Below are 16,924 nucleotides of genomic sequence, written 5' to 3' on the forward strand. Positions count from 1 at the left end.
AAATCTGGAAAGACCACAAATATATGGAGGTTAAACAACATGCTACTAAATGATGAATGGTTGATCAACCAGGAAATAAAAGGAGAAAGGAAAAAACTACATGGAAACAAATGCACATGAAAACATGATGGTCCAAAACTTTTGGGACACCTGAAGGCAGTCATAAGAGGGAAGTTTATAGCAATACAGGCGCCTACCTCAAGAAGCAAGACAAATCTCAAACAACCTAACCTTACACCTAAAGGGCCTAGAAAAAGAACAACAAACAAAACCTAAAATCAGGAGAAGGAAGGAAATAATTAAGATCAGAGCAGAAATAAATGATATGGAAACTAAACAAACAAACAAAAAAACCAGCTCAATGAAAATAGAAGCTGGTTCTTTGAAAAAAAAAAAAAAAAGATTAATAAGATTGATAAACCCCTAGCCAGGTTTACCAAGAAAAAAAGGAAAGGACTCAAGTAAATAAAATCACAAATGAGAGAGGAGAAATAACAGCCAACACCACAGAAATACCAACAATCATAAGAGAATATTATAAACTATATGCCAACAAATTGGACAACCTGTAAGAAATAGATAAATTCCTAGAAACATATAAACTACCAAAACTGAAACAAGGAGAAATAGAAAACTTGAACAGACCAGTAACCAGCAAAGAAATTGATTTAGTAATCAGAACTCTCCCAAAAAAAGTCCAGGACTGGATGGCTTCATGGGTGAATTCTACTAAACATTTAAAGAAGAGTTAATGCCTAATCTTCTCAAACTATTCCAAAAAATAGAAAAGGAAGGAAAACTTCTGAATTCATTCTGTGAAGCCAGCATTACTCTGATATCAAAACCGGATAAAGACACCACTGAAAAAGTGATCTATAGGCCAATATCCCTACATAAAAACCCAACAAAATACTAGCAAACTAAATCCAACCATACATTAAAAAAAACATTCATCACGATCAAGTGTGATTTATTCCTGGGCTACAGGGGTGGTTCAGTATTCTTAAATCAACATGATATATCATATCAATAAGAGAAAGGATAAGAATCATGTGATCATTTCAATAGATGCAAAAAAAGCATTTGACAAAGTGCAACATCCATTCATGATAAAAACCTTCAACAAAGTAGGTTTAGAGGGGACGTACCTCAACATAATAAAGGGCATATATGAAAAACCTACAGCTAACATCATCCTTAATGGGGAAAAACTAAGAGTAAGATCAGGAATAAGACCAGGATGTCCACTTTCACTGCTTTTATTCACCATAGTACTGGAAGTCCTAGCCACAGCAATCAGACAAGGAAAGAAATAAAAGATATCCAGAATGGTAAAGAAGAAGTAAAACTTTCACTATTTGCAGCTGACATCATACTCCATATAGAAAACCATAAAAACTCGACCAAAAAAACTTCTAGAACTGATAAATTGAATAAAGTCCTATGATATAAAATCAATGTACAGAAATCTGTTGCATATATATATATACCAATAATGAAGCAGCAGAAAGCAAAATTAAGAAAACAATTCCATTTACAATTGCACCAAAAATAATATACCTAGAAATAAACCTAGCCAAAGAGGTGAAACACCTGTACTCTGAAAACTATAAAACACTGATGAAATGTCCGTCGGCTGATGATGAATTGGTAAAGAAGGTATGATATATATATCTACACATGCAATGAACACACACACACACACACACACACACACACACACACGAGTATTACTTGGCCATAAAAAAGAACAAAATCTTGTCATTTGTAATGTTGTGGATGGAGCATAGAGAATTATGCCAAATGAAAAAAGTCAGAAAAGACAAATACCATATGATTTCACTCGTGTGGAATTTAAGAAGCAAAACAAATGAGCATAGGGGGAAAAAAGAGTGAGCAAACCTTGAAAGAGATTTTTTTTTTAAGATTATATTTATTTATTTGACAGAGAGAGAGAGAGAGAGCACAAGTGGTTTGCATGGGTAGAGGGAGAGGGAGAAGCAGACTCTCCGCTGCTCAGAGAGCCTGACGTGGGACTTGGTCCCAGGACCCTGAGATCATGACCTGGGCTGAAGGCAGACACTTAACTGAGCCACCCAGGTGCCCCAGGGAGACTCTTAATTATAGAGAGCAAACTGATGGTTACCAAAGGGGAGGTGGGTGGGAGGATAGATGAAGTGGGTGATGGAGATTATGGAGTACACTTGTTGTGGTGAGTACCGGGTGTTATGTATAGGTGTTGAGTCTCTGGATTGTATACCCAAAGCTGGTAGTACACTGTATGTTTACTAGCTGGGGTTTATATTAAAGCTTTAAAAAAAAAGAGAGATACATTGGAATATTACAGAATGGAGTATTACTGAGCCATGAAAAGAAAGAGAGCTTGACATTTGTGACAACATGAATAGACTTAGAGGGTATAATCCTAGATGGAATAAGTCAGAGAAAGACAAATACCATATGATTTCACTTATACATGGAATCCAAAAAACAAAAATGAACAAATGGATAAGGAAAGTGTGGTGTATATATACTCAGTAGTAATCAGCCATAAAAAAAAGTATGAGATCTTGCCATTTGCAACATCAGCGGACCTAGAGGGTATTATGCTATGTGAAATAAGTCAGAGAAAAAGAAAACAAACGAATAAACAAAAAAGCAGAATCAGACATGTGACTACAGAGAACAAACTGATGGTTGCCAGAAGGAAGAAGGTGAGGGGATGGACAAAATGGATAAAAGGGAGCGGGAGCTGCATGCTTCCTGTTAGGGAATGTGTAAGTCACGGGAATCAGAGGTACTGCATAGGGAATGCAGTCACTAATAGTGTAATGGCATTGTGACAGATGGTTGCTACCCTTCTGGTGAGCAAGCATAACGTATAGCTTTGTCAAATTGCTGTGTTCTATACCTGAAACTAATGTAACATTGTGTGTCAACTCAAATAAAACTTCAACAACAACAACAAAAACACAGATGAAAGAAATTGAAGACAACACCAAGAAATGGAAAGACATTCTGTGCTCCAGTATTTGGAAGAACAAATATTGTTAAAATGTCTATACTACCCAGAGCAATCTACAAATTTAATGGAATCCCTATCAAAATACCAACAGCTTTTTTCACAGAACTGGAACAGATAATCCTGAAATCTGTGTGGAACCTCAGAAGACCCCGAGTAGCTAAAGCAGTCTTTTTTTTTTTTTTAAGATTTTATTTATTTATTTGACAGAGAGAGATACAGCGAGAGAGAGAATACAAGCAGTGGGAGAGGGAGAAGCAGGCCTCCCGCGGAGCAGGGAGCCCGATGTGGGGCTCGATCCCAGGACCCTGAGATCATGACCTGAGCTGAAGGCAGACGCTTAACGACTGAGCCACCCAGGTGCCCCAGTAGCTAAAGCAGTCTTAGAAAAAGAAAAGAAAAGCTAGAGGCATAACAATTCTGAACGTTAAGTTTTATTACAAAGCTGTAGAGTCAAAACAGTGTGGTACTGGCACAAAAAGAGACAATAGATCAATGGAACAGAATAGAAAATCCCAAAACAAACCCACAATTAAATGGTCACTGAACCTTCAACAAAGGAGGAAAGACTATCCATTGGGAAAAAGGCAGTCTTGGAGTGCCGGGGTGGCACAGTTGGATAAGCGTCCAAGTCTTGGTTTCAGCTCAGGTGATGATCTCATGGGTCCTGAGATCGAGCCCTGCGTTGTCAGGCTCTGCACTTGGTGGGGTGCTTGAAGATTCTCTCTGTGCCCCTCCCCCCACTTTCTCTCTCTCTCTCTCTCTCTCTCTCTCTCAAATAAATAAATCTTTAAAAAAAAAAGAGACTCTCTTCAACAAATGGTGTTGAGGAAACTGGACAGCAACATGCAGAATAATGAAACTGGGGGCACCTGGGTGTCTTAGTCAGTTAGATGTCCGACTCTTGATTTTGGCTCAGGTCATGATCTCAGGGTTGTGAGATTGAGCCCCGGATTGGGCTCTTTGCTCAGTGAAGAGTTTGCTTAAGATTCTGTCCCTCTCCTGCTGCCCCTCCCCCCACTTACACACATCCTCTCTGTCTCAAAATAGATAAATCTTAAAGAATGAAATCGGACCACTTTCTTACAGCATACACAAAAATAAATTCAAAATGGATTAAAGACCTAATGTGAGACCTGAAGCCATAAAAATCCTAGAAGAGAACACAGGCAATAACTTTTTTGACATTAGCTGTAGCAACTTCTCTCTAGATAATGTCTCCTGAGGCAAGGGAAATAAAAGCAAAAATAAATGAGTCGGACTACATCAAAATAAAAAGCTGCACAGTGAAGGAGATAGTCAACAAAACTAAAAGGCAGCCTATGAAATGGGAGAAGATATTTTTAAATGATATATCCAATAAAGGGTTAGTATTCAAAATATGTAAAGAACTTATATAGCTCAACACCTAAAAACCAAGTAATCCAATTAAAAATGGAGCACTGGGCGTTATATGCAAACAATGAATCAGGAACACTATATCAAAAACTAATGATGTTGGGGTGCCTGGGTGGCTCAGTTGGTTAAGCGACTGCCTTCAGCTCAGGTCATGATCCTGGAGTCCTGAGATCGAGTCCCACATCAGGCTCCCTGCTCAGCAGGGAGTGTGCTTCTCCCTCTGACCCTCCCTCCTCTCTTGTGCTCTCTCTCTCATTCTCTCTCTTTCAAATAAATAAATAAAATATTTAAAAAAAACCCCAAAAAACTAATGATGTAATATATGGTGATTAACATAACATAATAAAATTAAATTTAAAAAAATGGGCAGAAGACATGCACAGACATTTCTCCAAAGAAGACATCCAGATGGCTAATAGACACATGAAAAGATGCTCATCATCACTTATCAGGGGAATACAAATCAAAACTACAATGAGGTATCACCTCACACCTATGAGAATGGATAAAATCAACAATATAAGAAACAACAGGTATTGGCAAGGATGTGGAGAAAAAGGAATTCTCTTGCACTTGTGGAGGGAATGCAAAGTGATGCAGCCATTGTGAAAAACAGTATGGGGGCTCCTCAAAAAGTCAAAAGTACCCTACGATCCAGCAATTGTACTACTGGGTATTTACCCAAAGAATACAAGAATGCTAATTCAAAGGGGTACATGCACCCTTATGTTTATTGCAGCATTATTTACAATAGCCAAATTACGGAAGCACCCCAGGTGTCTGTCGATGGGTGAATAGATAAAGAAAAGGTGGTATAAAAAAGAATGAAATCTTATTTGCTATGACATGGATGAAGCTAGAGATTATAATGCTAAGTGAAATAAGTGAGACAAATACCATATGATTTCACTCATGTGGAATTTAAGAAACAAAACAAACGAGCAAAGGGAAAAATAAAGAGAGACACAGATCAAGAAACAGACTCTTAACTATACAGAACAAACTGATGGTTACCAGAGGGGAGGTGGGCGGGGGGATGGGTGAAATAGATGATGGGGATTCGGGAGTAGACTTGTCATGATGAGCACTGGGTGATGTGTGGAATTGTTAAATCATGATATTGTACACCTGAAACTAACGTGACACTCTGTTAAGTATACTGGCATTAAAGTAAAAACTTAATTAAAAGTAAATAAATTAATTAATGCCAATTAAATGAAAAAACCCGAGAGATTTTTCACACAGAAATAATTTATCTTCAAAATATGCTTAGAATTAATGAAAATCAATTAAGTATATTTATAATTGTTGATTAACTTTCTGTAGTGTTTTACCTATTGCGGGAGTCATTCACATACGTTAGACCCTTTGTCCCTTGTAAAAACTTTATGAAATTGAGAAGATAAACTGTGTTTCTCACCTTCTTACAAAGGGACACTATGTATACTGCTATCTCTATATAATGCTATCAGAGCTTGCATTACCTTGGATAAAATGATGATGCTGAGAAGAGAGTAGTTTGTTAGGGACAGAATTAGTATTTAAACCAGGGTCCTTGACTGGGTTTTTAGTGGGTACACTTTGGACGTAACCATTTTTGATGTAGTAGTTTTGACTACCATTGCATTTTTTTCCTGGTTATCCTGACATAAGCCATCTTTATTTTCTGCCCAAATGTAAATCCCTGCCAATGTAATAATTTTATTGTAGAACAATTTTTATGTGCCCACATTTTAGTTGTGACCAATTTTTCATTAGTCTTTACTTTTTTTAGTCCTTTCCCCCCACAAAGTTTTACTGGAACAATAAGTACTGCTTCTGAGAATACTTGCAGTGCCCGAGAGGACTTATGTAACTGCTCCATATGCTTCAGCTAAATTTGAAAACAAAGAACAAGCCAGAATTGGGAAATACTCATCCCTCGAGAAGAATGCATGGGTGGGTTAGGGGGTCATTGGAGTCTTTCGTACCATGAGTCGGTGCCCTTGTGGTGGTGTTTTGCTGGCAGTAACAGAGGTTGTCCTGATAACTGTACTGCCCCCTTGCCTGCGGTTGCAGTTACCTGCCATCAACAGCAGTCTAGAAGCAGGTGGTCACCTTCTGATATACTGTCAGAAGGTCAGTAATAGCCTAACTCCATGTCACAGTGCCTATGACATTCACCTCACTTCATCTCATCAGTAGGCATTTTATCATCTCATATCATCATCATAAGAAGGGTAAGTACAGTATAATATATTTTGACAGGGAAAGAGAAGGAGCACATTCATAGAACTTTTATTACAGTATATTGTTATAATTGTTCTACTTGATTATTAGTTATTGTGCACCTCTTACTAGTGCACTTAGTTTATCAATTAAACTTTATCATAGGTATACGTGTATAGGAAAAAACAGTACATATGGGGTTAGGTACTATCTGGGGTTTCAGATATCCATATGGGGTCTTAGAACATATCCCCCATAGATAAGGGGGGACTAATGTCGAAAGTGTTAATGGTTGACATTTTTGAGGTTACAGAGTGGATGTCAAACCATTTGTTAGGTTGTATCATTGGTCCGGTGCCTGACAATCAGTGCATATTACCCTTCATCAAGCAATAGGTCTCCAAGCACCTTGTCTTCACTGCTTGAAAGGATTCACTGACAGTCGTTAAAGATTTCTCTCTTTCTCAAGAAAAAATAGGGACAAAGCTGAGAAAATTATTAATTGCTAACTAAAAGAGCCGAGTCAAAGTATCCATGGCATCAAGGCAGAAGCATCTTTCCATGGTGCTGTGATTTGTTGTGCTTTGCTTCCCTTTAAACTTTACTTTGATGTTTTCAATTCATAAGGTTTGTGTATTTACAAAAGTTTTAAAACTCTGGTAAAAGAATCTAATTCTTTTTTGAAAATTGAGATATAATTGACATATAGCCTTGTATTTCAGATGTACACATAATCAATGGTTTGATATACGTATATATTGAGAAATAATCACAGTAGGTCTAACTAACGTTCATCACCACACATAGTTACAAAGCCTTCTTTTTCTTATGATGAGAACTTTTAAGATTTACTCTCTTAGCAGTGTTCAGACATGCAGTGCAGTATTATTAACTATAGTTACCATGCTATACATTACATCTCCAGGACTTCTTTTATAATTGGAAGTTTGCACCTTTTGATCATCTTCACCCATTTCATCCATTTGCCCTCCATGGCCCACCTCTGGCAACCACAAATCTATTCTCTGCATCTATGGGTTTGCCTTTTTTTTTTTTTTTTAGATTTTTACATATAATTAAAATTATATGGTATAGAATCGGATTCATTTTAAAAGTAACCAAGAATGACTTTTGTTTTAGAGTTTCAAACTGTACTTTAGTGAAGGAACTTATGACTTACTTAGAGGTTGTTCCTTATTGCTGTTTTAATGTTTACACAAGTGTGCCTAAAGATTGATTTGAAAAGTGAGGATTAGAAATGACTTGGTAACAGACCAACTTTAGGAAATCTAAATGCTTTCAACCAAATTTTTATAGATTAGTTTGCTGGCTCTTGGAACACACCACCAAACACATGTCTGTTCTTTATCATTAGATTACTCTAAATAAGCTTCTGCTGTATGCACCAAATGGTGAGTGATATCCTGGGTACAGACTGTGCCAATTATGTAAAATTCATAAAATGGTTAGGAACACTATTTGGATATTGTGGAAGTGGTAAGCCTAGGCCATATGGCTGTGTGGAAAGTGCCATGGAATAGTCACAAATAGGTATTTTTCATGTCGATAATAATAGAATATACCAAGAAGGCCGACCCTGAAATGAAACAAACATTTCTTGATTAGTAAAAGTATTTACTAAATATATATAAATAAATATATATATATATATACACACACACACAATTAGTATCTTATAGTAAAACTTCAAATTCAAATCTTAGAGAACAGTGTTAGTCTTAGAAACTCATACTAACTTTGCTCAAGAACTGTTTTGTAAGAAAATGATACATAACTGCTAAGATTGGTGAATACATTTAAAGGATTATAGCACTTAGTAAATGTTAGAGGAGAGTGTTTCCAGAATTTTGTAGGCGAGAATAATTTCTTGGCCAGACTGGTATAAGCCTAAAGCCGCGTTCTCAGTATGGAACTTAGGCTGGAGTTCTTCGAGTCCCATGATGACCCTTTTCCACACTTAGGGATGTGTTCTAATGCTCTTCCACAGAGAAATTTGCTGCTGGAGATGGGATTGAACATGAGTGACTCCAGGAGCTACTACTTCACCCTTCTCTTCAGCTTTCTGGCAGCTCTGTTGAGTTATTTTGCTTAAGAAACTTGAAAACAACGTGCCTTGGGCACATAAAACTTGATTGCAAAGCACTTCATTTTCGCTTTGCTGCTGTTGCTGACTTAAATTTTATATCTGAAGATGAAAAATCATCCTCAAATTACAATCATTATAAGAGATTGTTATTCAAAAATTGTATTGAAATGTTTACTTTTAGTTTTCACTTTTGTTAGAATGTATCTATTTAATAATTAACTATTGACTGTTGGCCAAAAACCTTCTAGGCTCCACATTACAAAAATCCAGCCTCTATATTTATCTTTGGCCTCTCTGGTGAAGAGATACTTTATGATACACTTTAGATTCAGCTTTTATTCAGTTGGGCCTAACTTCTTATTTTTTTGCATAATTTACTTCATTCCTTTTAGTTAATAATTTTTTCTTTCTAAATAGGTTCTTAGCATTAATTCATTTTATGTATACTATTTATTATGTGTACTTACCATTTACTCAACCCGAAATCTTCTCATCTCAAGATACTTATTTTCATCAAATATTCTATTTCATTTTACCTGGTCCCACTTAGACTGATTGCCCTCTCTACTAGTTGTATAGCCATCTTTGATTTATTTCCCTTGAATTGAATCTTTTGTTCAAAATTCTGTGTCTTCCTTTTGGTTTATTACTTCATTCTGATAGAGTGCATTTTCTAGAAGCATCCTGAGACAGGGTATTGGAAGTACAGTTGACCTCAACTCCTTTGAACAGTGCAGGAGTTAAGGGCATTGGCCCCTGAAGAGTTGAAAATCTATGTATAACTTTTGACTGTCCCAGAACTTAACTACTAATAGCCTGATGTTGACCTGAAGTTTAATGATAGTCAATTAACATGTTTTGGTTGTTATATTTTATTATATACTGTCTTCTTATAATAAAGTAAGCTAGAGAAAAGATGTGAAGAAAATCATAATATTAAGACAATTTCTTTTGAGAAAGAGAAAATACATTTGCAGTACTGTAGTATTTATCCAAAAAAATCTGTAGAAGCGGACCTGCACAATTCAAACTTGTGTTGTTCAAGGGTCAGCAGTAAATGTTTCGAAATGTCTGGAAATGTCTTGTTTTCTTTTCTTTTTTTTTTTTTAAAGATTTTATTTGAGAGACAGTGCATGAGCACGGGGTGGGGCAGAAGGAGAGAGAGTAGCAGGCTCTCCATTGAACTGGGAGCCCAACACAGGGCTTGATCCCAGAATCCTGGGATCATGACCTGAGCCAAAGGCAGATGTTTAACCGACTGAGCCACCCAGGTGCCCCTGGAAATGTCTTGTTTTCTACTCACATTTGATTGGTAGTTTGGGTATAAAGTTCTAGGCTATAAATTATTTTCCTTTAGAATTTTGTGTTACTCCATTGTCTTCTAGCTTCTATTATTTTTGTTGGATAGTCTGGTTCCTGATTCTTGGTGTGACTTTTTTTATCTCTTTCTAGAAATTGAAACATTTTCTTTTCATCCCCGATATTCTCAGATTTCATGATGTTTTGCCATGATTTGATTCTGTTTTCATCCATTGTATTGAGCCTTTAAATTTGGCAACCAAGTTCTGGGAAATTTTCCTGAGTTATATTTAGGTTCTTTCTTTTTTGAAGTTTTTTTTTTTTTTTGAATTGATTGAATCCTGTTCTCTGAATGTTTCTATTTAAAAAAAAAGTATTCTGTTCTTGTTTCATGACTGCATTATTCTCTGGTTAACTGAGGATATTGTTTTTTTTTAAGTTTATTTTTAATATGTTTTTATTTAAATTCAATTAATTAACATATAATGTATTATTATTAGTTTCAGAGATAGAATTCAGTGATTCATCAGTCTTACTAAATACTCAATGTTCCTTACATCACGTGCTCTCCTTAATGTCCATCATCCAGTTATCCCATCCCCCCACCCTCCTCCCCTCCAGCAACCCTCAGTTTGTTTCCTATGATTAAGAATCTCTTATGGTTTGTCTCCCTCTTTGATTTTGTCTTGTTTTATTTTTCCTTCCCTTCCCCTATGATCCTGTTTTGTTTCTTAAATTCCACATATGAGTGAGATTGTATAATTGTCTTTCTGTGATTGACTTATTTCACTTAGCATAATACCCTCTAGTTCCATCCACATCATTGCAAATGGCAAGATTTCATTTTTTTGATGACTGCATAGTGTTCCATTGTATATGTGTACCACATCTTTTTCCATGTTTCAATGGGTATCTGGGCTCTTTCCATAGTATGGCTATTGTGGACATTGCTGCTATAAATGTTGGGGTGCAGGTGCCCTGTCGGATTACTGCATTTGTATCTTTGGGGTAAATACCCAGTAGTACAATTGCTGGATCATAAGGTAGCTCTATTTGCAACTTCTTGAGGAACCTCCATACTGTTTTCCAGAGTGGCTGCACCAGCTTGCATTCCCACCAACGGTAATACTGGTTTTTTTTAAAGACATTTTCTTCTACGTATATAGACTGTATTCCCTCTAGTATTTGTTGATTGATTGATTGATTGTTTTGGTTTTTTCATTTCATGTTAGAATTTTTTATCTGATGCCTGAGCATTTTTAAAGAGTGGATAAGAGTTTTATCAGTGGATAAAATGCTGATAAGATCTCTTTAGATGAATATGGCTTGCAAAATATGAGGTGAACTGTACAGTGTACTAGCTGATCCATTTTTGGAGTGAACTCCTGCTTTAGTATCTTCAGAATTTTTCTCTTGGATCTGTGCCATTCCCTAGGGACTCTTCTAGCCTCCTGAATGGCTAACAATGTTCTGGGAGCTAGGTGGAGGCAATTGGGAATCTCTGTTTTCTCTTATTTTAATCCCTTGCTTTTGGTGGTATTCTCATCTTTCACTGTGCCTGAAGATGGTTCAGGTACGCTATGTTTTACCTTCTCCAGAGAATAAAATTAGTCTTCTGTTGGTTAGGAAATAGTGATTGCTCAGTGGCATGGAGAGGAATAAAATATTGAGGGATAAATTGCTTCTTAATTCATTTGCAGCCAGTCATGTTCTACCCACCCACCCACTCCCAGCTTCCACTTCCAAAGATAATTTGTGCCACCAATTTCTGAGTCTTTTAGGATTCTTGGTGTAACTCAAGTTGCGTTCTAGTTTTCCTCACAGTCAGCTTGAAATGCTAATATTTTGAATCTTCTAAGTCAGTTACTACTTATCTATTTACTTTATAGTTTCTAAGATGTTGTTACTGCTGTCTTCTAGTTATTCTTGAGGTTTTATGCCTTTTTAAACCATCTTGGACTGTAGTTTTAAGGTAGTGTGAAATTAGATGTACATGTTCAGCTTATTCTCTTTATCAGAAGTTCCAAAAGTAAAAATTATTCATGTTCGTGTTTAAAAATTGCAACAGTATTTGTAAAGGTATGAAATAAGGAATAAAACATTTTCTTCTACTTTTCCCTGAATACACACCACCCAGAGGTAACTAGAGTAAGTTAACATGTGTACCCTTCCAGATATTTTTTATTTATATTTTTATCTATAAAGAATAATGCATATAGTATGAAGAATCAAAAATGAAATTTTACTGTATAAATACACATATGGTACATAGTATAAACATACTATGTATATTTAATATTTGTCAAAATTATGGAGTTCCATGTTGATCTGTACATCAATATGTACAGATGCCTTAATTTTCATTTAACTGTTTAATACTGTTACATTGCGTGAGCTTTTCCTGATAAGATCCCAGTTTTTAGATACTTGTTTCCTATTCATCTTTTTAATATTATTACCAATATTATTACCAATTATTACCAATAGTGCACTATAAATATTCAGATACACATACTTTTTCACTACTTGTTAAGTATAGTTTTCGTTTAACTTTTAAGAGTGGAATTATTTAGTCAAAGAGTATATGCACTTTACTCTTCAAAGAAGTTATGCCTCTACTAATTGTATATAAAAGTGTCTTTTTTAATACCCTGTGTGACTTAGCTATTATCAGGTTTTAAAATCTTTAGCATTCTGATAAGTGACAAATGCTATCTTGTCATTTTAATTTGCTTGTTCTAATTATGTGTGAGGTTAATTGTGCTTATTGGACATTCCTTTTTTTTTTTTTATGAGCTGCATATTCAGTTCACTTAGCCATTATTCTGTGGATTATTCATCTTTACCAGGTCGATTTGTAAGAAGAGCTCATTAAACTGGGAAGAATTTTGCCATTTATTTCTCACATGTTGCAGATATTTCCCCAGAATTGTCCTTTATATTTTTGACATTGGTTACTGCATTTTTGCTATATGGTCAATATATTTTAAAATGAAAAATTATTGAACAAGTATTGGCTTTACTCTCCCTGGCCCAAATTATTTTCTTTAGAGTTTTAAAATGTTACAAAGTGTTTGAGCTATTGATTTAACATTTAGAAGTTATCAACAATACTTTATTTCAATTAACTAGTATATAGAGTAAATTAAAATTTTCTTGAATTCTGATTCTAACTTGAAAAAGACCATTAACTAAAAAAGAAAAGACCACTAATTAAAAGACCACTAATTAAACTTCATGTTCATATATCTTATGTTATTTAGCTAAAAAGATTTCTTTTTTCAGTGTTCTACGCAAGAGTTCTTCTTGATTGTCAAAACCCTGTATCACCTGAAGTCAGAATTTCAAGCATTAATACCTGCTGTTAATTCCCATGTTCGGTCAGATTTGCTCCAGACATTTATTTTAGAAATTCCTGAACTCCTCAGTCCAGTGGAACGTTACTTAAGGATACTTAATGAACAAGCTGCCAAGTAAGTAGTAGACTCTTAGATTACTGTCACTGCTGGAAAGGAAGAACTAATAGATTTGCCATTTGTTGTATGGATTCGTAAGCTTCCCTCGCGGCACTGGTAGACGTTGCATTTGAAATTAGAAATAGGATGGGATGCTAAAGGCTGTCTATGATAGCTGAAAGTAACCCTCTGCCATCTAAAACTTAGGCAGTTCATTATCAAGGACAGATGACAGTACTTCTCCAGGTACCAGATGATGAAAAGATAAAATCCAGGCAGAACAAGTAGTAGCAGTTTATTAATTCAAACATGGGAGTCAGATGGCATCTTACACTTATTTCCTAGATTCCCAGCAGTAGTCTGCGTTATGTTTAGAAACCACAGAAGCAAAGTTTTCCTTTACAAGGTAGTCATTTTTACAGTTCATCCCATGAAGAACTCTGTATAAAAGGGGAAGAAAGATAGTATTTACATTCGTGTTTATTTTCTGCATAGGTGAACAACACATATTTAATTTTATCTCTCATTTTCACCATGGGAATCATGAACTTGCAAAATGAAAAGGATGTTAGGATAATTTTGTCTATATTCAAAGAAATTAAGAAACCAACCCATAAATACTTAGTGACAGAGCTGGGATTAGAACCTTGCTTTCCTGATTCCCAACCCTTTGGTATTTTATCATGCTGTGAAAAATAATTGATAACTGGTATAGGTAGTATGCTTCAATATATGTATTTGCATTTTTTTTTCATTTTTTTAGAACTGGGAATAAAACTGAATTATTCAAAGACCTTACTGGCTTCCCTTTAATAAAAAAGAGGAAGGATGAAATTCAAGAAGCTACTGACAAGATCCAAATACATTTACAAGAAATACGAAAAATACTAAAAAATCCTTCTGTACAATATGTAACAGTGTCAGGACAGGAGGTAATGTCAACATACTTTTATTTTGCATTTGTTTATCTCAAGTAGAAAAGCTATTTTAAAATGTAAACAAAAATCCAAGGATAGGATGAATGTTTGTTTTCAGATTTTCTCTTTTGTTCCTTGGAAATATGATGTAATACTTTGTGTTGGTAAGAATTATTTTAGGAACAGTTTTTTGTGTGTTTATTTACTTTACTCTCTTGGTAAAATAATGCAACTTAATGTTACATGTGTTTTAATATTATTTGTTGAAATTATATTATAGAAAATATGACTCTTGTTAATAATAACTTATAGGATTCATTTACCCTAAATCCAGGAGAGAAAAGTTAGTCTTTTATCTCTGGCCAGCAGATAATGAAATGATAGAAGTGAACCACCTGTGTTGGTTGGGTCACACAGTGATTAAAAGGCAGGGTTTCCTTCTGAAGTTAGTAGTATAGCTGCTAGAGAACAAATAGCAAGAAAAAAAAAAACCAAAAAAACAAAACTGTAGCAAAAACCTACAATTAGTGAGTCCATGAGCTGATGTAAGTGCTGTTCAGAATGTGTTTTTTGGTATGCATACTTCAGTTTAAAGTTTGATATTATTAATATCTGGGTGAGAATCAGGAAGGAGTATGCTTTTTAAATGTGGTTGTATCCCTTGGTCTTAGATATTCTGAGTGTTGAGGCATGCTACTTCTATATCTTATGTTTAATAAAATATAGAGAGCCTGGGCCCCTGGGTGGCTCAGTTAGTTAAACGACTGCCTTCGGCTCAGGTCATGATCCTGGAGTCCCGGGATCGAGTCCCGCATTGGGCTCCCTGCTCAGCGGGGAGTCTGCTTCTCCCTCTGACCCTCCCCCCTCTCATGTGCTCTCTCTCTCATTCTCGCTCTCTCAGATAAATAAATAAATAAAATCTTAAAAAAAAATAAAATAGAGAGAGCCTAACTGAGGGAATTTGAGGAATTCTACTTCGTTAAAATAGCAAATTAGGAGATTTGTGAATAATTTTCATAGGATGGATGGACATTTTATTCAGGATTTTAAAAAGCAGATATTTTTCTAGTGGGGAAGAGCTTAATTTCAAATAAAATTTTTAAACATTTGTATTTACTTTATATATTTAGTCCAAAGACTGCTGATTTCTATAATTATTTGAAATAAGAAACCCTACAGATTATAATCTTTATTAAAATATTTATTTATTTATTTAAAAAACTTATTTATTTATTTGACAGAGAGAGAGAGACACACAGCAAGAGAAGGAATACAAGCAGGGGGAGTGGGAGAGGGAGAAGCAGGCTTCCCGCCGAGCAGGGAGCCCGATGTGGGGCTTGATCCCAGGACCCTGGGACCATGACCTGAGCCGAAGGCAGATGCTTAACGACTGAGCCACCCAGGGGCCCCTATTAAAATATTTATTAATCTTGTGCCATGTAATAGACCATTGATTAAGTCAGTCTATCTTTTGGACTCAAATCTTTTGGCCTCAGGCAGATGTTTCACAGTGTATTCCACCTAGAAGTCTATATAACAGAAAAATAATGTGACAATATTTATACTTAGTGCCCCCCCCCCAGCCAAATATTTAATTGCATCAGTTCGTTTCACTATGCAGTCAGGACCTTGCAAACCAAACAAGTGACCTTAGTGCCAGTATCTGGGCTATTTGTTGAAAATGAGATGATCAAAACTGCTTAATAATATTAATAAAAGATATGTAGTAGAAAGGCAGTTACCTGGTATGACAGTAGGAAAAAGCTGGGTGTGAAGTGCCACTTCCCCCTTCATGCTATGTGACCAAGGCAGAATCACCTGTGTCGTGAGACTACTCCAAAGACCAATTGAGTTAAAATACATGAAAGTGCTTTTTAATCATACATTAAGCCCTATGTAAATGTTATTCATATACTACTACTACTAATATAGTTACCATTTGTCAAGCACTTGATCAGAATGGTGCTAAGCGCTGTATGTATATTATTTAACATTTGTAATAACACAGATTTTAAGGGGTTATTCCCATTTTGTAGTGAAGAAAACTGAGGGTTGGAATAGTTAGGTAAGTTACCTAAATCAGAAGCCCAGTCCTGCCTGACTCCAGTCTTTCGACCAGTTCCTTATTTCACTCTACTTACAAATATTAACACAAGGATTATTAACATCTTGGGTTTTATTTTATGAAACCCAGACATTTTTAGAGCTCATACTATGCAAACTGAAATAAAGCTTAAGTCTTGGGAAGACAGTCCTGGATCCAGCTGGTAGTTTTACAGTAAAAATGGGGAAAACTGATCAGGAATTCATAAGGGATAGTAGAGTAGTTTTTTTTTTTTTTTTCTTTTTTAAATCAGTGTGGCAGTGAAGTTCAAGAAAGAGCACAGTATGGAGATGAAATAATTGGGTTACAACTAATTAGGGAGGTAAATTATCTTATTCTTTATTTAACCTTTATTAGGTTAAGGTGATGAGGTTGAGGCAAGAAATTTCTTAGTTATTAACTGTGGGATGAATT

At 35.6% G+C, this 16,924-nt stretch overlaps 1 protein-coding gene across 5 annotated transcripts in view; it reads left to right on the plus strand.

Annotated features, from left to right (window-relative positions):
- Nucleotides 1-16,924, plus strand: part of MSH3 (mutS homolog 3) — a 178,479-nt gene that overhangs the window by 84,675 nt on the left and 76,880 nt on the right. For all 5 annotated transcript variants that reach the window (XM_028114541.2, XM_028114539.2, XM_028114538.2 and 2 more), the window contains exons 14-15: nt 13,320-13,507; nt 14,253-14,421. In XM_028114541.2, the coding sequence (XP_027970342.1) occupies nt 13,320-13,507; nt 14,253-14,421 (357 nt within the window). The remainder of the gene's footprint in view (nt 1-13,319; nt 13,508-14,252; nt 14,422-16,924) is intronic.

The sequence above is a fragment of the Eumetopias jubatus genome, unplaced genomic scaffold (genome assembly GCF_037043125.1).
Source record: "Eumetopias jubatus isolate StellerSeaLion01/CBP00866 unplaced genomic scaffold, mEumJub1_p1.0 scaffold_5, whole genome shotgun sequence".
NCBI lineage: Eukaryota > Metazoa > Chordata > Mammalia > Carnivora > Otariidae > Eumetopias > Eumetopias jubatus.